Here is a 21,497-nt window from a genome sequence, read left to right on the forward strand (position 1 = left end):
CTTACAAAACTTGGAATTGTCAGGGAATTTGTCAAAAACTTGGCCAGATCGCGGAAACTGACAGATGGAAGTCTGCGAAATTTGATGGAAGCAATCTTAACTGTAGGTCATAGCTAATAAAGTCGCTGCCTTCGCTTCTTCCACAATGAATGGCAGAGCAAAAGTGTACGTAGATGACAAAGCACAACTGTTGTTTCTAGGCACGATACAGCAAATGCAACGATAACACAATCCAACTAATGCTGATAAAATGCTTACATGTCTTAGCTCGGCTCGAAAGCATTCCGGTTAGGTCAGTGTTGGTGCATTTATATCAGATAATGAATGAGGAACCAGACTTAACGCCGCTATGACACTCGTGGACACAAGGGTTTTCCTCCTGGCTGGCAAAAAAAAGAAAAAAGAAAAACTACTTTCTTTTCATTATGCCTATGGGAACCTAGCTAAAATAGTTTTTGACTGCCCACTAAAAGAAAAAAAAAAGTAAAGGAAAAATACAGCCAAGCCAGCAATCCACGTTCGATCCTGTCTGATCCGCACTGGACGGCCGTCATATTGCCATTCTTTTGTTGTAAATGAGGTATGTGGTATGTGAGCCGCCAGGTAGTGCTCATTTAGCCTTGATTGGGCGAACCCAGACGCTTTCGAGTAGTCGTCATGGGTCAGAGCAGTGCCAGACGACACCACTATGGCAGAGTGCAAAGTATGGCACAAGACTTCCTCCCTCAGCAAATGTGCAACGCAGCAGTTGCCAGCCACGCTGCAAGCAAGAAACACGATCCACTATGACCTCGTCGCAGAGGGCTTCCCAGGTGAACCTTTGCACATATTTTAGTGCTGGACTCAATTTGCCATTTGCTTGTTATATGAGTGCTACTACTGATCATGCCCTTGGGGTACCTAGCATGAGCAACGAAAGCACTCCTGCAAATCCTGTAACCATCGCGTCAGACACAAAAGCTTCTGTAAGCAGTTTTGTGGTAGAAAAAAAAAATGTGTCACAATAGGTGAAATTATTTGGTGCCTGAGTGCTGTATCAATACATGGATCATTTCATTCAGCAGCAGTGTCTGCCGTGCTTTCCCCCCATCATATTTCCCACTAGTGACATCGCAAAGAAATTTCAACTTTGAAAGAACAAAGTCTGTTATACAATTTGTCACAATATTGCCCCGTACTTCTGAAACAGGCTGCTGTTGAAGCTTGATGGTGTGTCACACATGGTCATGGCTTTTGACAAGTCCCCTGAACAAAATTATGCAAAAAGAGCGAATGGCTGTATTAGTCAGGTTCCGGGACGCAACTGATGCCAGTGGGAAAATCTGCTACCTGATGTTCATGCTTTTTAGGCCGTACTTGCATAGAGGATTTATTTAGCAGCTTCTTTCATAAAAGCAGCGGGGAACATTGAGCTGGCAAATATCCTGCAAATGTCAATGGACAGTCCCAATGCTAACTTGAAGTTGTCGAGGTCCCCGAGGGAGGAGCTTGTTGCATCTCGTGTGAGTCAAAATATTCTGGACATAAGGAGCTGTGGATTACATGTTGTGAGCAGTGCATTTAAAACAAGACACAATGGGACATTGTGGCGTTCCTCTGAAGCATATACAACCTATTCAGAAATGTGCCTGCCTGTCAAGCCAACTAATCAGCCACACGGGAAGCACTCTCTTTCCACTGTCGTTCCAATGCTCAGTGAGGTGGCTAGAGAATACCAAGGTTATTGCGAGGGCACTTCAAGTTCTCTCAATCTTGGTGACATATGTTGAGCGCTTAAAGAGAGAGAGAAAAAGAAAGACCAATGTGCTGCGTTTATACCAACGTTGAGAAGGCTGTGGCTCACCAGATGCTGCCAATTAAACTGACCTTTAGGCTCACCATTGCAGAAGAACCACAATCATTGCTGACTGAATTCCAGTCAGAGAAACCAATGGTTCCTTTTCTTGCATCTGCACTAGAAGGCCTATTGCGCTCGCTCCTGGGGCGAATTGTCACAAAAGAAACGCCAAGCGCTGCTGACGATTGTTCAAATTACTCAGGATTGACCTTCGCAACTCTGAGAACTTGGTTCCTATAGCTGCCTTCGACATTGGCTTTGCCGCCAAAACTGAGCTTTGGAAGATCACCAAACCTTCTAGATTGCTATGGTGAGCTTTAAGAAAAAATGCATTTTCTTCATGTAGGCCTGCTCACAAGAAATAATGGAGAGGTCATCATTAAAGTTCAGGCTGATGAGGGGGACCAGTTGCTTGGATCCAGCAGCTTGTGCCTGATCCGTGCAAGCTGGCTAGAAGTGGCTACACATCGTACTAGAAGTGCTCATAGAGGATGGGTGGCTCACCGACTTGCAAGCAGAGAGTGCAGATCGATCTTATGTCTAAGTGTGCTTGACCAGCTCTGTGCAAGCATGCATGTGAGACTTTGACCGAAACGAGCAGCGCTTGAAAACTCTATGGCTCGAACTCAGCCCGAGTGCTCTTAAAGAACTACTGCTGTTTGTGAAGATTATTCCTTGCCTTTTGCATGACAGTTCTTCTGTGGAAGCTTTTCAGTAAACAAGGAATGTCTCATTGGGAACGTGAAGGGAAGAGTCTCTTTGAGCACATAGGTTTTAGGCCTTCCTGTTGCAGGAAGAAATTGAGTCTGTGAGAAAGTAACTTCACCGCCAGAACCGAGTTTTCTGCATTTGATTCCCGTAACGTACAGGAATTGTCTTATAGTAGTGCATTTTTCATAAAAGAATTTCCGCAGCCAAAGCAGCCTAATGAAACAGCGTGTTTTGTAGAATTATGCAAGAGGGCGCTGCCTCCCAGTTTTTACCACTCCAAGGCTTGTTTTCAGTACTCCAAGATCTTGCTAAGCAGGCTTGTGGCTACTGATATCAGCCCATAAAATGAGGTCACTGGCAAGCTCTTCTTGAATTCAGGGACATGTTTCACAAACACAAATGTTAGGTTACAATTTTACTAGCCTGTTGATAGTAGGTTATTGGTGGTTAATAATAGCAGGGGCTTGTTTGAGTCATTATGTGTGCGAAAACCCATGTCTTTCACTCTTGCTCATTTTATGTCAGTAATGCCAATGCCTGCATCGAAGTGCACTTGTGCAGCCAGTTCTAATGCTGCCCACAACTTTCTTCACTAGCCTGGTGGTATCTGAATGCTCTCCTCAGCTGCATGAGAACAGTCAGGGAATTCGCTTAGAATTGTCAGTGAGAACCTGGAAAAGTTAGGGAAATTGGAGAAAGTAACTTGGTAGACACCCTGACCACATTATAAATGAGCATATCATGCTGTTCCTTGAAAATAATAACCACTTCATCAGTTTTTAACACGTGTTCAGGTGTGGTGTTAGTACCATGGCCCAACTCTGGGAGTTCGCCCATGATCTTTCTCTTCATATCGACCTAGGTAACCAGATTGATGCCATTTTCATTGACTTTAGCTCGCTTTTGTGACTGTATCACACTATAAATTGCTTTTGAAACTCCATAACATTCCAAATAATCCTCAGTTGGTTTGCTGGATTTCCAGTTTTGTCTCTTCACAATCACAATTGGTATACTTTGATTCTGCGAAATTATCTGTGGTTGACGTCACCTCAGGCTTCCGCAGGGATCTGTACTTGGTCTGCTGCTATTCTTATTGTTTATTAATTACCTCCTAAAACGTGTTACCTTAAAGATCGTCTCTACGCAGACGATTGTTTCATGTGCAGCTGTGTTGCCTCTCTCGCTGATCATCAGCACCTAGGGGAGGCCTTTGCTGCATTTTGCGAATGGTGTGCTACCTGGCAAATGAACATCAACTTAGCAAAACTGTTGTGTCTTTTACTAACAGGCGGACGCCCTTTCTGATTACATTTGCTACTGTGTACCACTAACAAAAGTTTCACTTTACAAATATTTAGGAGCTATTCTTATATCCACCCTGTCTTGGTCTAAACATATAGCTTACATCTGTTGTTCAACTTGATGGCAAACTGTCCATTGCCGTGTGCCAAACGACATATGCACGTAAATGGAAGGCAAGGTGCGACTAGTCACTCCTACATGATGTTGAGCATCGGAAGATGATGAGGCACTGGGGGTTATACATATCCATATATTGTTGCAAAACATGGCACAACACCTTTTACTAATGAATCCCGGTATGTATAACAGACACGCGCTTCACCGCACTACAAGCGCACACACTGCTTCACCATAGCCGAGACGATTGTGCATTGGTCTATGTCCCACAGGGCAGTAATGGTTGTGAGGTCACTCGAAAACCTCAAGCAGTCACACATAACACAGGCCACACAAAATTTTCCCCACAAACTCCCACTGAAACCTGGCCGTTCCTCTGGTGAAATGTTCAAGTTTGGGGAATCTGGGTGGTAAAAGTGTAGTATGTATCTGTTCTTATCAGCTTAATATCTGATACAGGTTGTGTTTGGACCTAAGATATTAAACTTATTTTTGCAAGTTGGCAGAGCGCTTGAAGCTTGGGTCACCTTTGCTGCGGGTCAACCCGGTATTGCTCTATCTTCGGTATCGGCCCACATATAGGGAGAAATTCTCTATCTACATGGCTCGATAGGCACACACAATTTTTTCCAGAAACCTAGCCGTATACAGCTTCGCTGTAAAAACTTGGTTATTTCCATCGCACCTTGTCTCTTGCCCCGAAGGACACTAAACTAGTAGCATATAAAACATTGTTTCGTCCAAAATTAGAGTATGCATCCTTCGTTTGGAACCCATATGAACTGTGTGAAATTAATTCTGCTGAGTCAATTCAGAGGAAAGCTGCTCATTTTATTTACCGTCACTTTGACTGAGATTTTTCACCCACAGCTGCTCTTTGGGCATTGAACCGCTAGCTTCTTTCAGGATGGCAGCACATTGAACCTTTCAAGGTTCTGTACGCATTCAAGAACTCCCTCTGTCAACTCTCAGATTCCTTGCTTTTAATGCCTGCTCACCAAACATCAACTAGAGGTTACCATACCTCAAACTCCAGACCAACACTTTCAAAAACAGCTTTTTCACCCCACATGATTGAACATAAACATTTGTTGCCTGCTGAAGTCCAGTTATTACCTCCCTCTCAGTTTTTAGATGTCACAGTTGACGTATAGTTCTTAAATTTTTTTTGTATTTTTGTGTCTCTGTGTACACACCACTGTCATTTTTTTGTACACCCATTCTTGCTGTAGCCCTAATGAGCTCCAGTATGCGTAAACAATGCATGAGGGCGATGTGCTGGGTCGACTGGGCACATGAGGAAGCTTGTGTGGTGCAGGAGAAATGGCACCCTGGCAGATACCATTCCGTTGCAGATGGCTCAAGAATGGAATGCGAACATTTAGAGCACGTTGTGGCAGTGCTTATATGTCACTTACGGACCACTCCAAGACTTTGTTCACCTTTGAAAGGCTTAGACAATACAGAGAACTGTGTCAATTTTGCATATTCAAGAACGGGTCTGCTTAAGATATAAGTGACCCACAGTCAAGTCCGCTGTAAAACGACAAAACTTAAATGAACAGACTGCCATGCTCTGCTCGAACTATTCGGCAGATGAGCAGTGGCAGCGTTTCACCTTCACACAAGCTCAACGAAAGGTTGCACTGTTTGAGCATGCCATGAATGCGAATTCGAGCAGCTTCCAATTGCCTCCAATGGTGTGGCTATAGGCATTTGTATCCTAAACCATCTTAAATGGCAAGGCGCAGCACTGTCAAGCCACAGCACTGTCGAGCCACCCCACGTGTGAGCGCCGTGGTCTCCTTGTTCGACACCGTGTCGTCAATGACTCACCACGTCCATCCATTGAACACACAACAAGCAATGGTGGCCGCATAGGGAGAGTGGCTAGCATAGGCACACGTAGGCATAAACAACTGTGCAGTGATTACATTTAAACAGCCTCTGATCAATTATAGTAAATGCGTTTTTAATTTTACAGTATACACGTAGCACATTTTATTAGCTTATAACATTTCCAATAGCGAAAAAAGGCGGTTTAGAAGGACACTAAAGACAAATATTAAGTCAGGCTAAAGTGGTAGATTATTGCTTGACACATAGAACACATCCTCTGGAAATGCACATATAGTACAAAGCTCTTTGATCATAGAAACCCAGACGTCCTTGAAGAACATTGGTGCGAGGCTCTGGCTAGCTCAGAACTACAAGACGAAGTTTGGGCCTCCTAGCAGGCCTGGGAAACGGCCTGGCAAACCGAGAGCACCCGGGTGGCCTAGGCCAGGCCGCCAATCTAGTGGTTCTCAATTAAGTTTTGTCCAGTGCAGTCCAGTCCAGTGTTCGAGAACATCTATGGTGTCAATATTATCGTGAACTGAGCTTTAGTAATTGAGAAATCGAGGTAAATGCAGGACACGAGTTGAGACTTCCATGAGACATTCATGTGCTAGCCCGATGGTGAAGGCACTTCTTATTATAATTCTGTCAGTATTACTCAATCGCTAGTAATGTAACAATTATTGCATTGCATTATAAGATGGACTAAAATTCTACTTGTCCAGTTCTATTCAATTTTTTGGAAAGAGAACTCATTGATGTTAACCTTGAAAACGATGCAGGTGGTCGAAAGGTTTCATTTTCGCTCAAATCTGCGCCACCCGCGCATTCATGTTTCAGTAGTTTTGCTATCATGTGGGGCTGCGCTGGTTTTGTTGACTCACGAAACTTACATAAGCTACAATTGGGAAAGAATGCCGCGCCTGTGCGATACCCACTAGACCAAAGAGCAGCTTGGTGGCGAATCCTATGTTCTGCCTTGGCTCGATTTCTCCATGGCCGCATGTTTGCATTTTGCGCAAGAATCCGTAGCGCCGTCTGCTGGGTGCTGTTTTACTCGCCGACGACAGTAAAGGCGGTGATGGCACATGCAACGTCACCACTCCCCGCTTGGGGGGCGGGTGATATGAATTGCAGTAAAGGTACTCGGACCATTCAGATGTGATTACCTCCTAAACTAGATCTTTTCTTGGCACGAAACAAGCGCTGCGAGATTTACGGAATGGTATTTTAACAGTCAGTGTTGGAATAATGTTTGCCCTTAGTGTCCCTTTAAAGTTGCCACTGAATTTGCATCAATATTATGGCAAAAACCTTAGATGGCTTATGGGACTAAAATTTGACCTCCAGCGTTATGGCACCAAAATTGGGGGTAGAACCCTCGACCTTCAGTGTTAATTATGGAAAAGTGAGTTAAGGCACAGTTCATTAAAGGGACACTAAAGTGAAAAATGATTTCTTCTGCATCAGTAAATTACCATTCTACAACACCAAAAACACCACTCTTACAGCGATAAGACGTTTGGTAAGCCAGAAAAAGCGCAAGAACGAAATACGGGTGGCGACGCCTGCTCATGTTCCCGCACCTGGGGGCTTTGACGTCTTGGATTCTGATGGCATCTTCTAGGGCCTACTAATTACACATAGCGGTACAAATTGACTACACTGTGTTCTAAAGGAACCAAATATTAAACATGCCAAGTTTCTGGAACTTTTATTCAGCCAACGCGGCCCAAATAGGAAAACATACTTTGGAATCCCTGACGTCACACTGACGTACCGGCGCTGGGGTTTCAACGCGAAATTCGAATACTGATACTTGGACCTTTATTTTCTCATCTAATAATCAAACTATTTTTTTGAAATGACTGCCTACAGGGTTCTAAAACAATGCTTCATTAGTCTAAACTGATTTATTGTTTCGCTTTAGTGTCCCTTTAAGATATAGTTAATTAAAGTACTCGAACCCACAACATTTTGTGTTAATTAAGGCAGAGTTAATTGAGACATTTAATTACTATGTCATTACTTAAATCACACGAACTCACAACCCTTGGTTGGAGTTGAACCCACGACCCGTAGTGTTATTTAAGGCACAGTTAATTAAAACAGAGTTAATTAAGGCACTTGTACCACAACTGTTGGTGGGAGTCAAACCCACTTGGAGGTATGGGCAAAACAGCCATGTGTCCAAGTTTGATTCCAATCGTCATTGTGAACGTCGAGAGTCGAACCCACTACCTTTGGTGTTAAGGTGAAATGAATTAAGAGAGTTAATTAAGAGAGAATTAAGGCACTCGAACCCACAACCTTTGGTGGAAGTTGTATCTACTTGGAGATATGGGCAAACTGGCAGTATTCCCAAGTTGGGCTCCAGTTGTCATCGTGAAGATCGAGAGCCAAATCCAAGTTTGGTGGGAGTCAAATCATGACCTTTGGCATTAATTAAGGTGAAGTTGATCACAGCACTCAAGCCCACAATCCAACACTGAGACATGGGTGAACCGGCCATATCTCCAAGTTGGATTTGAATTCACATTGTGAAGGATGCAAGAGAACCCACCAACCTTGGTGTTAATTAAGGTGAGGTAAATTAGGATGCTCAATTAAAATAAAATTAATTAAGGTACTCGAACCCACAACCTTTTGGGGGAGAAAACAAGGAAATAACAATGCATTAGAACGAAAATGCCAAGTAATGTAATGAATGTCTCATTCTCTTCAGCGTATGCTAAAGTGACCGTCAACTTTTAGTCGACATCTTTTAAGCACTCCTACCAAGGCAACGTACTTCGACGCTGCAAAGTGAGTTCACTGAATACGCTGGCTGCTGGGTGCGTTCTGCTGCGAGTGTCAGCAAGCATTCCTCTGTGACAGCCTGCGAATGACGCCAGAGGCCAAATGCCCTTGCTCAAAATTGCAGTAAGTTTGCCTGTATGACAAGAGTATAAATCACCATTAATAAAGTGTGTTTGCATTCCACGAATAGTGTAGGCTCAAAACATAATTTAAAGGGGCCCAGAAATACTTCTTCAACATAGCAAAAAAAAAAAAAAACAGCTGATCTAGTAGTTAGGCTTAGGGTATCTCAGTGTATTGCATAGCCGATAGCCATTCAAGCGCTCCAGTAATCCAAACCTGCCGCTCGGTGCTCCAGCACATCTGAATTGTAGCAATACTCGAGGCTTGCAGGCTGAAGAGTGTATCTTTTCATTCTCTGGGGTTAAAACACTTTGTTAGCGAAGTTTTATTGTTCATTTATGCTCAATTAAATTCGTTAAATCAGAAAAGTGGTCTAGCATTTCGGCGAGTACACTCGATGACATGCTGCTTCTAATATTATGCCGAGTGCCTTGACTCGGGGACACTGAGCTTGTTGTCAAAATTCGTAATTCACTTATTAAGGAAAAAAATACTGTTTTCATAGTTAGTTCGTTTAAAAAATTTGTGCATGCAAACCAGAACTGTTATGAACTGCTGCGGATCATTTTTCATTTTCGTTCCGGAGCAGAACTGGTGAGGAACTTTTTTCAGTGGAACTAAACTAAAACTAGAACAAAAACATTTTATTCCGACGCCCTGGCAGTTACGCAGTGACAACGCTAGCGCAATGAAAGAGCTAAACAAACGCAGGAAACACAGTTTCGAGTTCGTAACTACTTTCACCATAAAACATGCAGAGGCTAAGGTGTGTAACCACAATATGCAGGATATTGTTGCTGTGCTGCCCCTGCTAACAGGCAGCGAAGGAGTTGAAGGGGGAATGGGGGGGAGTAATGGCAGCCCTGATATCTTGCTTCATATGTTTTCAATCTCTTCAATGTTTCTCTTAGGAAGTCCTCTTGGGCTTTGCTTACCATGACTGCTGGGTGCTGCTGCTGTATTACTGACTAGCTGAGCATGAAAGATAAAGGATTTATGCACCCAACGTTGGGCTCGGACCTCGGTCTTCCAGCATGAGAGCCTGATGTTTTAACCTTTATGTCACAATTGCATGCTCTTCTCGTGCCGATGTAGAGTAGCTCTTTAAAGGATCCCTAAACCACTTGGCTAGAAGGCGAGCAAGTGATTTCTCTCTTGCCTATGCTACTATCCCCTCGGGTGCTCTCACCTCCCCACATGCTTCTTTAGAAGGCATGCAAATACTACATCAGTACCAAATGTCACGCTGGCACTCATTTCTCATTTGAGAACACGATCAGCATACGCTCATCATGACTTTATGCTTTTCAGCTTCACACTGTTGCCACATATTCACATTCACAGCGCAAAACACACTACGTGAGGTGAAATTAATTAATTTGCGCAGAACAGGAAAGCAAGATGATGAGGAAGAGCAGTCGTGCAACTGCATGGCAAAGACATGATAGCAGATGGATCGCAACTGATGTTATAGATAGACCGATTAACAGCTTTTACTGTGGTGACTTCAGGTGCATGACTGCATTAGCGTCACGACGTGTGAAGAAAAACAGATGAAACTTGCAGAAAGAGCTGGCAGTCAAAGTTTTGGTTGTTTGTTCAAAACACTTTTTGAACTTACTAGTAATAAAACGTTGCCCACCTGTAGGTGAGGCTCCTGTGAACATGCGAGCCAAATATAACTGCACTGCATGCAGCATGCAAATTACAATCTTCAGTGCTGTCCAAAAATGCTAGCAACTTTTGGCTGCTTGCGATGTAGCTGCTTCGTCGCAAGCAGCCAGGCCCACCTAGTCTGCGAGAACATTCTAAGTACTATAATTGCTAATTTTAGTTAAATGAATAAAAGATGTACTATGTCTGCGATATCAAAAAGACAGAACTAGCATTTCATCTTTACGCTGCCGGTCTACACATGTCAGTTGCAAGTAGCTGCGCCAGCTGTGTGTGGCCTCCGAGATAGCAATGCCGTGCTGCAAAGCATAGATACCGCAGTCACCACGGTGTGCTGTGATGAATTCTCTCACGGGTGAGAGACAGAACTTTTGGGCGGAGCTTTTCCCCCTTCCCATCTTCCCATCTTCCCTGTGTAGCATCCAGTGCTCTAGTGGAGTATAAAAGAGAGAAGAGAGAGAACGGCGCTCATCGATGTTATAACTACGTCTCATTTGCTTATACTTAAAGTATTCGAAAAAAACTTTATGGCAGGAGACTTGTGAGGCTACGTTACTTAATAGTGACACCATTGTAAAGTGTTTCGGAGTCCCCTTTAAGGCGTGTTTGATTCAGAAAAGGTGCACAGCACAACAAACGAAAAGGTACAGGCCGTGCGGGTTGTGGCTCACCAAGCTGCACCCACTTGCTGCAAGGCTTAACGGTGCATTGCACCGCAGCGTGACCTTACCTTGCACTCTACACAATCAAGGATGGGCGTGCAGGGTGCGCAGCTGCACCTCGGAGAATCGAGAGCCTAGGCGTAAGGTGCAGAGGAACTTGGTTGAAATCGAATAGACCCTCAGCGTAATAATTATGTTTGTGAACGAGACCATTGTCACACTATGCCAAAAGTCAACCGCCATTTAAGGGTGGACGCACACTGTGACACATTGACGCAGTGATGCCGCGAAGACCACAACGTTTGATATTTGTGCAGGGAAGGTTGGTGATGAGAGGTGTATGGGCAGTGAGAAGAATTACACATCTGTAATGTATCCCAAGTGTCCCTATATATATGTGGAAGTGCATTCAGGACTTCTGTGCTCCTTGTGTCATAGTGGCACATATTCAGGGGGGTTGGCCAGGAATTAGCACGTATGCATGTGCCCAAGAACGGGGGTAGGCCAATTATTAGAAAACTCAAAGAAGCTGTTGAATATCAAGCAGAGAAAGGTCTGTGTGCATTAGATGGACCCGTGTGGCAACATTACATGCTTTATGTCACGATTCATTGTTTGACATTAACGGAGCTGCAGTTGCTGGCACTACATTGAAGGTCACCATTGTGTGCTCACATATCTAGGTGGATCAAATGAAAACAGAACACTTGGAGTTCTGGACATTGAATTGAATGAAGTTGAGTATCATTATGAAGGGATGCACTTGGTGAAGCTATTGGACAAGTGCCTGTGTAACCATGGGTATTATGTTTAAATAAACATGGTTCATACCATGTTCTGAGCACTGTTCCATCTTCATTTGATCCACCCTTATAGGCCATTTTGCTTATGCTTGTATCAGCACATACATTGTTAATATGTGCAGGATTATCAGTTTTGAGTTTTATAGAATATTTAAGAATCATCTATGGCAGATAGCATAATTCTTGTCCTTGAGCTGGATTATTCGAAGAGGCAGACATGTGTGAGAAATCGAAACACATATTTAGCTAATTAAAAATTCACGAACTTCCTAATGAATGACTTTACGGTACATATTGCAATTTACAATGTGTACCCGGTGAGCTTGCAAGACTTATCCACTTGAAGTGAACTTCCAGGATGACACCAGTTTCGAGATATTATTTCCCAAAGTCTGGAAAGAAATGCTTAGGCGTTCCAGTTACTCTTGGGCTTCAATGTATAACGGAACATTTTGTTAAAATAGTGGAGCAACGGTGCATTTTTAGGGCAAGTTTGATGGTGCGTATCTTTAAACTGGCATCATTGTGGAAATTCATTCCAGGTGGATACACCATACAAACTCACTGGCTGCAATTAGTAAATTGCAATATGTGCCGTAAGGGAATGAACTTAAAATGCAATTAGTGGTTTTTGTTTAATTAGCGGAATATGTGTTTCAGTTTCTCAGGCAAGAAATCTCTGCCTCTCTAAATAATCGAACTCAAGGACTAGAATTATGTTAACTGCAAAAGGCTATTTTTAAAGATTCCATAAAACCTAAAATTGATCAGCCTGTATACATACAATGAGATACCAACTGACAAATTGCTGTGAAAATGTTGTGAGCTAGGCACAGAAAGCTCGACTTACAAAGGGACACTAACGGCAAATATTAAGTCAAGCTTAAGTGACTGATTAGACCTCGAGAAATCGAGGTAAATGCAGGACATTAGAGACTCCCCTGGGACATTCAAGTGCTTGCCCAATGGCGAAAACACTCCTCAGTTACATTCTGTCACTAGCACACAACCACTCATTACAAAAACATCGCAATATTTCTTTATAAGATGAAATAAAATGCCACTTGTCCAGTTCTGTTTAATTCTTACAAGGAAGTTCTCATTGAGATTACACTTGGCAACGACGTGGGTGGCCGAATGGTTTAATTTTTTCTCAACTTTGCACCACCCATGCTTTCTTGTTTCAGTAGTTTCGTTATTGCGCAGTGCTGCACCATGTTTTGCTGGCTCGTGAAACTCGCACAAACTGCAAGTAGCAGAGAATTCAACTTCCATGTGATGTCGCGGGACGCCGGAACGGTCCCCGCCACTTGTCCAAAAAGCAGCTGCAGTGGCGAATCCACCGCTCTGCCTTTGCTCGGTTTCTTGATGGCCGCGTGTTTGCGTTTTGGGCAAAAAACCGTACTGCTGTCGGTCGGGCACCGTTTTACTCACCCGCGGCAGCAAAGGGAGGTGATGATGGTATATGCAACGTCACCACTCTCCCGGTTGGGAGGTGGGATAGTTGAATAACTAAAAAGGTATTTGGATCCTCCAGGTGCAATTTTCTCGCAAACGAAGTCTTTTCTTGGCACGCAACAAGCGTTGCAACGTTTCTGTAATGGTATTTAAATAGTCCACGTCGACTTAATATTTGCCTTTAGTGTCCCTTTGAGGTGGTGCTCTCACAGGCTAGTAAGGTATTGCTTACATGTTCAAGACAATAAAGTTGTAGATCGATACATGCGTTCGGTGTATCTGAAGCACGCTGTTGTACAATTCTTGCACCATACTGTTTGTTGCAAGTTGGATCATAAATGGGCTTGACTGTAGTATAAATTCTTGGAAGGGTCCCATGGAAAAGTAGATCGACAGAGCTGAGGTTCTTTTGTTTGAGGTAGAGGAGGAAGGGAGGAAAAATGTTCTTATTTTTTGTTTTGTTTTATTGTTGTTGCCTTGATGAAGAGGTGTCTTCCTGTTTAAATGTTCACACCAGGTTGGTGAGCTTCACACTTATACTAGCGTGGTTCGTACCATGCTACAAGACATACATTTGTACGAAAATGCTTTAATTGTGAGGTTATAGTGTTTAATTATCACTCTCTCTTTATGCAGAATGACGAATCAAGCATGGAGGTTGACCATGCAGGCACAGGTCTCATCCCACCTCACGCAATCAAGAGGGAGCTAGAAGACGAGTCAACTGAAGGCTTGACTTCCTCCTCAACACAGGAAACTCACGGCGATGACTCTGCCCAAAATGGCGAGGGTGGACAATTCCTGGGCTTCCTTAGCTCCTACGTTGTGAAAGAGGAGATCCCCGACGATGACGAAGACGATGACGGCGGCGAAATCGCAGCTCCCCCGCCCAGCTCTGGCTGTGGTGTAGCATTGCAGGATGATACGCCGTCGTCATGTGCCTTCAAGATCCAGGAGTTTGGCGAGATCCCAGTGGATGAAATTAAGACCGAAGATGGCATCACACCGACATTGCTTCCATCGACATCAATGCGTCCGTCCACATCATCGGTGACCATTAAGACGGAGCCCCCGGATTACAGCATTGTGGAGAACGGCATCTCACACGACCAGGGCTGCCAGGCAGACGATGTTGGCAACCCGTCGTCTGTCGTTTTGATGCCGCCAGGATATGTCAGCGAACCTTCTTCGTCGGTGGCTACGGGCTCGACAGCGTTCGCGGCCAGCAGCAATGGGGTCCTGACAGGCGATGCAGGTATCGTGATCTCCAACGTCCAGTCGTTCTCGAGCACGAGTGCACAGCAGGAGTGTGTCGCCGAAGAAGTTGTCCACTGCCCAAAGTGCATCAACGGCGACTCCAAAGCAAAGTGCGACAAGTCGACGTGCACAAGCCTACCGACGCGCACTGTCTGGACACAGACCGTAGAGCCAGAAAAGCGTACTGTCTGTACGTATCACTTTTTTGTTTTCTTTCAAAATATCAAACTGGACAAGTCACTTCTTTCTACTGCCCACGTGTTTTAGCTTTTGTTTTTTTATTCTGTATTTTTACCACATTGTTGCGATTATTCTCCTCTGGTGCAGTTTAGTTCCGGTTCCGAAATAGTAGTGCCACTGTATCTCCACGTTTCAATTTACTGCACCTGATGATGCCAGTTCAGTGGAAGTGTCCTCTCCTGGCGAGAAAAGATTTGCTGCTGCCGAGCCTACATTGCCCCGCGGAGCATCTGAGACAACCAAATTGGCAAAACGAATCGGGAACTAACTACTGAACCCTGGATAACTCGGGAACCAGTTCTAGCATGTACTGTGCACTGTCTCGCCTTCTTGCTTTGGCAGCTCGATTTGCATTCCAATTGTGGATTTGGAGATATTGGCCTGTGTTGTAAAAAGAGTTGCTCACCTGCAGAGCAGATATTCCACTCCAAATCTGGAATTGTAATTTGACATATGCTACCAATGTCTGTGCTGGTTAGCATAGTGTGCCAACAATCGGTAGTTAGTGCGTCCAGCACTCTTCCGCCTGTTTTACAGCCAAGGTGGTGGTGTTAAGCAACGATTGTTGGTAAATTTATTTTTTTTCACTTGCACTGTTCTGTAGCTCAAACAGATTGTTAGGTTCCGGTCTGACCTTGTTTTGGGTCTCTTCATTAAATGTGTGACCAATGGTAGCATCGAACCCCTTGTCTTCCAGCACAGCAGCCCAATGCTCTGGCCATAGCCCACGATCGCCCACATACTCCCATGCCAAAGCCAACTAGCTCTCTGAGGTGCTTGATGGTGCCCTCTGTGCCGCTTTCTCAAACTCTTTCATCGTAACAGCTAGTGATTTGTAACGCTGTGCTAGACTTCACCGCTTTTGTTATCAGCGCTCATTTCCCAGTCCTTTCTCTGTAGCAGCTAGAGCTATGTGAGAGCTGCGGGACGCTGCCTTCATGATCAGTCCAAGTTCTTGCACCAGAGGACAAATGGCATCATTGTTTTATGATAGACCGCGTGACATAGAAATACACTTCTGAAACACCTAATCACAGATGGCATCGCATTTCGTGTTTCTTTTGCAACACCCATCCAGTGAAGGAGTATACATGAAAAAATAAAAAAAGGACCCAGCACACAACCACATGGCCACTGCCCACGTTGTCGGCATCTCAACATTCGGATTGATGCTGCATCCTCATATTCGGTTCTATTACAAAATTTTGCTATTTGAACACTCCTCTGAGCTTCTACTATTTTCTTCGTACTGAGTATCTCCATCATCATCTGCCTTTTTTTATGTCCAGCGCCCCCCCTAGACGAAGGCCTCTCCTAGTGATCCCAAATTACCCCTGTCTTGTGCTAGCTGATTCTAACTTGTGCCTGTAGATGTCCTAATTTCATCACCTGCCCTAATTTTCTGCTGTGCTTGACTGCACTTCCGTTCCCTTAGCATCCATTGTGAAAGCGAAATGGTCCACATTTATCTGCTCTACTCATTACATGGCCGGCCCAGCTCCATTTTCTTCCTTGTAATGTCATCTACAATATCGGATATCCCCGTTTGCTCTCTGATCCACACTGCTCTCTTCCTGTCTCTTAAAGTTACACATCACATTTTTCTTTGGTTTGACACTTTGCTGGTAACACTTTAAGAGACCACAAATGATGCTGAATAGCCAGCTAGCTTCAAAATGCTTCGCATCACATCAATTCTTGCAGTGCATTGGGTCTGCATTATTTTTGTTTGCATTTACCTAGCATTGTTTGTGCTTTGTAGATGTTATTGGATTTTCTTATCTGCACTGAGAACCAAAGCGATGTTTGATACTTTTACTTATTTGTCAGGTGTTGGTTTTTGTTGTACCAAGCCAATGCGCTTGTTTGGCCACGTTTCTCAACCCTGGGCGGCCAGAAAAGTTTTCTAACTAAAGTGTTGTCTGACTTATAAGCAGCTTCAAAATGCACCTTAGACATTGTGCCCCATCCAAAATATTGAAGTTTGTATTATAACCAGAATCCTGAATTAGCCAAGCTTTAGCTCTTGGGGGTTGACTGTAGCTTAGAATAAAGCTGCCTGTACAGTACAGAATCTAAGTAACATCTTCAGTTCTTTTAGACAAAACAGGTCGGAATGTTTTATGAATTGCATGCTAGAAGTGATTACCTGTGGCACTCCCCTTGTGGCAGCAACTATATAGACATCATAGGTGCACTCATGCCATCGCCATCACTGTGCTATCCTAGTTGCGACGGCACAGCCGTGGCTCGGGTGTCAAGTATTGGAGGTCAAGCGATCTGTTGCAAGCGCAGTGGCGAGCTTGCGAGGATGACAGGGAAGTTAGAACTGAGTTGGCTAGTGCCTTGATGCACGCTTTTGTCTTGCACACCCAATATGGGAGGTCATGTGAACCCCCAAGTTTCGAAGGCATGGTACTGTGAAATGACAAAGGGTATTGGAAGCATGAAATATCCATTTGGGAAAAGCATGCTGGCTTCCTGCTGCTGCCACTCTTTATCACAGCAACGTTGTGACCGTGACCACCCGTGGCCATCGAGTGCGCCATCTTCATGTGTGTCTTTGCGTGTCTTTAAACCTGCACGACACCGTGCAGGTTTAATAAGTAAGCAAGTGTCTGCTGAAATTTATGCTGCTTATAAAATTACGAGCCACGCTTAGGGTAATGCACTAATGTACCTTGCTATGGCATCTGTCATGACACACTTTGTCATTTCAGGACATTAAACTTAAACAAGTTAACTTTATCCATCTTCTTGTTTAGTCTTGCCTAGTCTTTCAACAGTTCAGAGGAAACTTTAGCTTGGGGCCACTACCAATTTCCCTATTTGAATACATGTAATACACGACAAAAGTGTTCTATGAGACAACCGCTTGACCAATCTAAATGAAATTTGTTTCACTTGAAAGAGAAAGATCCTTGCAACTATAGGAAGCCGAATTTATATTTAGGGCCTCTAATCTTTTAGAAAAATGGGCAAAATTTGTAATTTCCCCCCAAAAAGTACAAGCATGGAGTTTACACATCCATAACTCTACATCAAAAAGAGTGATCTCATTTATGTAAACTGCAACTGTTAAAGCAGACAAATTCGATATATGATTAACAGCTTACGTGTGATTGTTAGAATGTTTACAAAAGTTTTGCAAAAGCACTACTTACAATCAGTGGTATATCTCAGAGTAGTGTATAATGCATCAATTTTCTCTTCTTTATATGTATCATTAGGGGCAGTTTACAGAATTGTGACAATGTGTCTGGTTGCAGAGTTACAAATGTGTAAACTTGACACATTAGCTCTTTAAAGTGAAGTTTTCCAAAATTTTACTCATGAATACGTGAATTGAGAATCCACTACCTGCAATTACTAGCTTTTAGCTTTTCCTTTTAAATGCAATGAACCACACTAAAATTAGTTCAGCGGTTGCTGAGAAAAACAGTTTCTCCATTCCCATGTATTTACGTAGCAGCTCCCAAGCTAAAGCTTCCTTTTAAGTTTTCTGCCGATTTTGGTTGGTTGATGTGGCATTTGACCTCTTTGCACATATGGCACCTGCAGGGACTCAAGTTGCACAACTCGGGGACCTGAAGATGCTGAAACATAGGGCCACGCAGACAGACCCGTGGCTCGAGCGCTCTCCACGGCTGCCCAAGATTGTGCGCAGGAAACGAAGATTCGAGGAGGAGGACGAGGAGGATGTAGACAAGCTCTGAGATGGTCACCACTGTTTCCATGCTTGCAACCTGCCAGGATGTGCGTTTTACTCTATCATTCTCCTGGCAACACTTACTGTTTGCATGCTTCGCGTTCACAGTTTATTTGTTTGTCTGTGCATTGTTGGTCAGCTCAAAAGAAAATGCTGATAGTGCAGTTAATTGCATGGATGCTATAGTAGCCTTACTGTGAACTTTCCACTTCATTTCTGAAACAAAAAATATCCCACATTCTTCTGCATTCCTATTAGGCTATCCTTGGAGGAGTTCCCTTGTCGGATCGTGTTGTTGACGTTCCGAGGTTGCCGCAGTGCAACAGCGGGATACCTCTGTTCCTATTTCTCAGCTTCATGGCTGTGGGAAGTCTCCCAATAAATGGGAGGAGGGGATGGAAGTTGTGTATTATGTTGATTGCAATCAACGATTGAAGGCTCGGTATAATTTGGGATTGATGCAGGCCTTCATAACCCACAAAATTGATGAAGTGCGTTGCGGCATTTTGCGGACAGGAGTATGAGCAGTTCTCAACGTAGTGCGACAACACTGAAAGACACGTTGCCTAAGTATAGTGAAACTCACCTTTGTCACCCCTAGCATATACTTTTTTCTGTTGTGATTTCAAACAATGACAGTCTGTAATCATTGTATAGTCATTTTTGCCAGTTGCAGATAAGTGCTCCCAAGTGTAGCAGATCACAATCATTCGCTGCAAAACCATTGCCTGTGTTTCGAAATGGGCCACGAATCCTGCTGTATGCAAAAGACTATGAAGAGTTTACGTGGTGTGGCTTCTGTAGACATGTTGAATACCTGCTCAGTTCGGCCCTGATACTTGTATCAGAATAAAGCGCTGTATTGGTGGCAGATACTGCTAAGAGCTGCAGATGTAAAGTTTAGGCTTTTTGACCAAAGTTTGTGTAAATTGAGCCTTTTTCTCAAAACCTGCACACCTTTCAGCTTCCGGGATATCATTTCAGCTTTGCCACATTGCGCTCATCCTCCTTGCTTAGTTTGCATACATGTAAACCATCAAATGCACTTTAACTGTCATTTTACAAGCGGTAAAATAACTGCTTCATTTTTATTGTCTGATGGTCGTAACATACGTAGCTGAAAGGAATTGCCTGTCGAAGTAAAAGGAGGAATATACAGCTTTTTATTTTCCTTTTGAAACAATCAATGTGGTTGTTTGGCATAAAGCACATTTCACAAATGCACATCTGATTGAAGCAGCGCTCAGTTATGCCACTGAATACTTCAGGTGTTCTTTCAGGCTAGCTTGTTGCTCCATACCCTTCATGTCCTTCAGAGAGAGAGAGAGAGCAACTGACGAGCATGTGGATTTTACCATAGTCACTGAGTGTGTGGATGATGTCTGAATGTGGATATGTTTGTTCAATAAATGTTTTCTTCCTCGAGAAACTGCCTTCGATCTCTTCACTGGTGCCCCTCACATTTCTCGTGTTTTGGCCAGCTACAGATGCTATCTGCGTGCTTGAGGGAACTCTCGCCTTGTGATTGTTTAGCCGCCATGGGAAGTATGGCGGATTCAATTAGGAAGTAGGTTCTAGGCTTCAATTGTTAGTGCTAATGTTATTTATTGTGATTTATCATTCAAAATTTCGAAGCACTCGTAGCTTTCTAAACAAAAGAAGCCAGTTAGTTGCTGCTCTCATGTGCAACCTTTGCAAATTGCTGCATTTATAGCGGAATGTTTTTGCAAAAATTGTGATCAATCTGAAAACCATGAAGCTATTGGAAGCCAAAAGGATGAAGTTTAGGGAAAGCGATGTGCTGCCCATTATTCCGTTTATGGCCAAATCACTATACTTGCAGCTTCCACATACACTAGCGCTCGTGTTCCTTCTAGTAGATTTTGTGGAAAACTATGGATGCAGAACGAAGACATAGTTTCCGAGATCTCGGCATACTATTACATGTAGCTGAAGCCCAATGCTATATACAATTTATATACAGGGAAGGTAACGGAAGGGCAAAATGGCGACGCTATATCAAGCGGGCCCACGTCGTCTTCCTCCTCCTCGGTGCAGCCACATTGTGGCGGCTGTTCCGTAGCATTACCCCCGGCAGTAGAAGCGCCGTCCCGGTGCTTAATCTACACATCCGTGGTTAAAGGTGTGTGGTATGGCTTTAGTCTGGCCACGTGAACGATGTCACTTGCAGCCGACGATGACGCTGAGAGGACGGCGGGGATGACTTCATGCGTGACATCGGTCACTTGTCGCACCACACTGTATGGGCCAATGTAGCACGACAGCAGCTTTTCGGAAAGGCCCATACGTTGAATGGGTGACCAGAGAAGCACCAGAGAACCCGGAGTAAAGTGCATGTCGCGATGGTGGCAATCATAGAGGCGTCTCTGATGCTCCTGTGAAGCCTTGAGACGGGTGCGGGCGAGCTGGCGCGCGTGGTCGGCGTGTGCGATCGCTTCGCGGGCGTATTCAGTGGCTGAACGTTTGGCCAAGGGCAACAAAGTGTCTAAGGGCAACGCGGGTTCTCGGCCATATAGGAGATAGAATGGTGAATAGCCGGCGGTGTCGTGACGCGATGAATTATATGCGAACGTCACATATGGTAAGTGAAGATCCCAGTCGTGGTGGTCGGTCGCGACGAATTTTGAAAGCATGGTGGTGATGGTCCGGTTGAGGCGCTCCGTGAGGCCGTTGGTCTGTGGGTGGTAGGACGTGCTGAACTCGTGCTTCGTCGAGCAGGAGCGGAGGACGTCCTCGACGACTGCCGACAGAAAGCTGCGGCCACGGTCAGTGAGTAATTGGCGCGGAGCACCGTGCACTAAAATTATGTCGTAGAGCAGAAAGTCAGCAACGTCAGTAGCACAACTTGTCGGGACGGCTCTGGTGATTGCGTACTGCGTAGCATAATCAGTAGCGCCGGTGACCCATTTATTTCCGCAGCCCGAGAGAGGAAACGGTCCAAG

General features: G+C 44.2%; 1 protein-coding gene and 1 pseudogene across 1 annotated transcript in view; both read left to right on the forward strand.

The window, feature by feature from the left end:
• The window catches only part of LOC142587793 (uncharacterized), a 30,309-nt gene extending 10,346 nt beyond the window's left edge, over positions 1-19,963 (forward strand). Inside the window, exons 3-4 of the mRNA XM_075699061.1 lie at positions 13,965-14,775; positions 18,387-19,963. Coding sequence (XP_075555176.1) covers positions 13,965-14,775; positions 18,387-18,541 — 966 coding nt within the window. The 3' untranslated portion in view covers positions 18,542-19,963. The remainder of the gene's footprint in view (positions 1-13,964; positions 14,776-18,386) is intronic.
• On the forward strand, positions 4,372-4,551 carry LOC142589171 (U2 spliceosomal RNA; annotated as a pseudogene).
• Positions 19,964-21,497: the final 1,534 nt, after the last annotated feature.

This window comes from Dermacentor variabilis, chromosome 7, assembly GCF_050947875.1.
Source record: "Dermacentor variabilis isolate Ectoservices chromosome 7, ASM5094787v1, whole genome shotgun sequence".
In the NCBI taxonomy this organism is placed as follows: Eukaryota; Metazoa; Arthropoda; class Arachnida; order Ixodida; family Ixodidae; genus Dermacentor; species Dermacentor variabilis.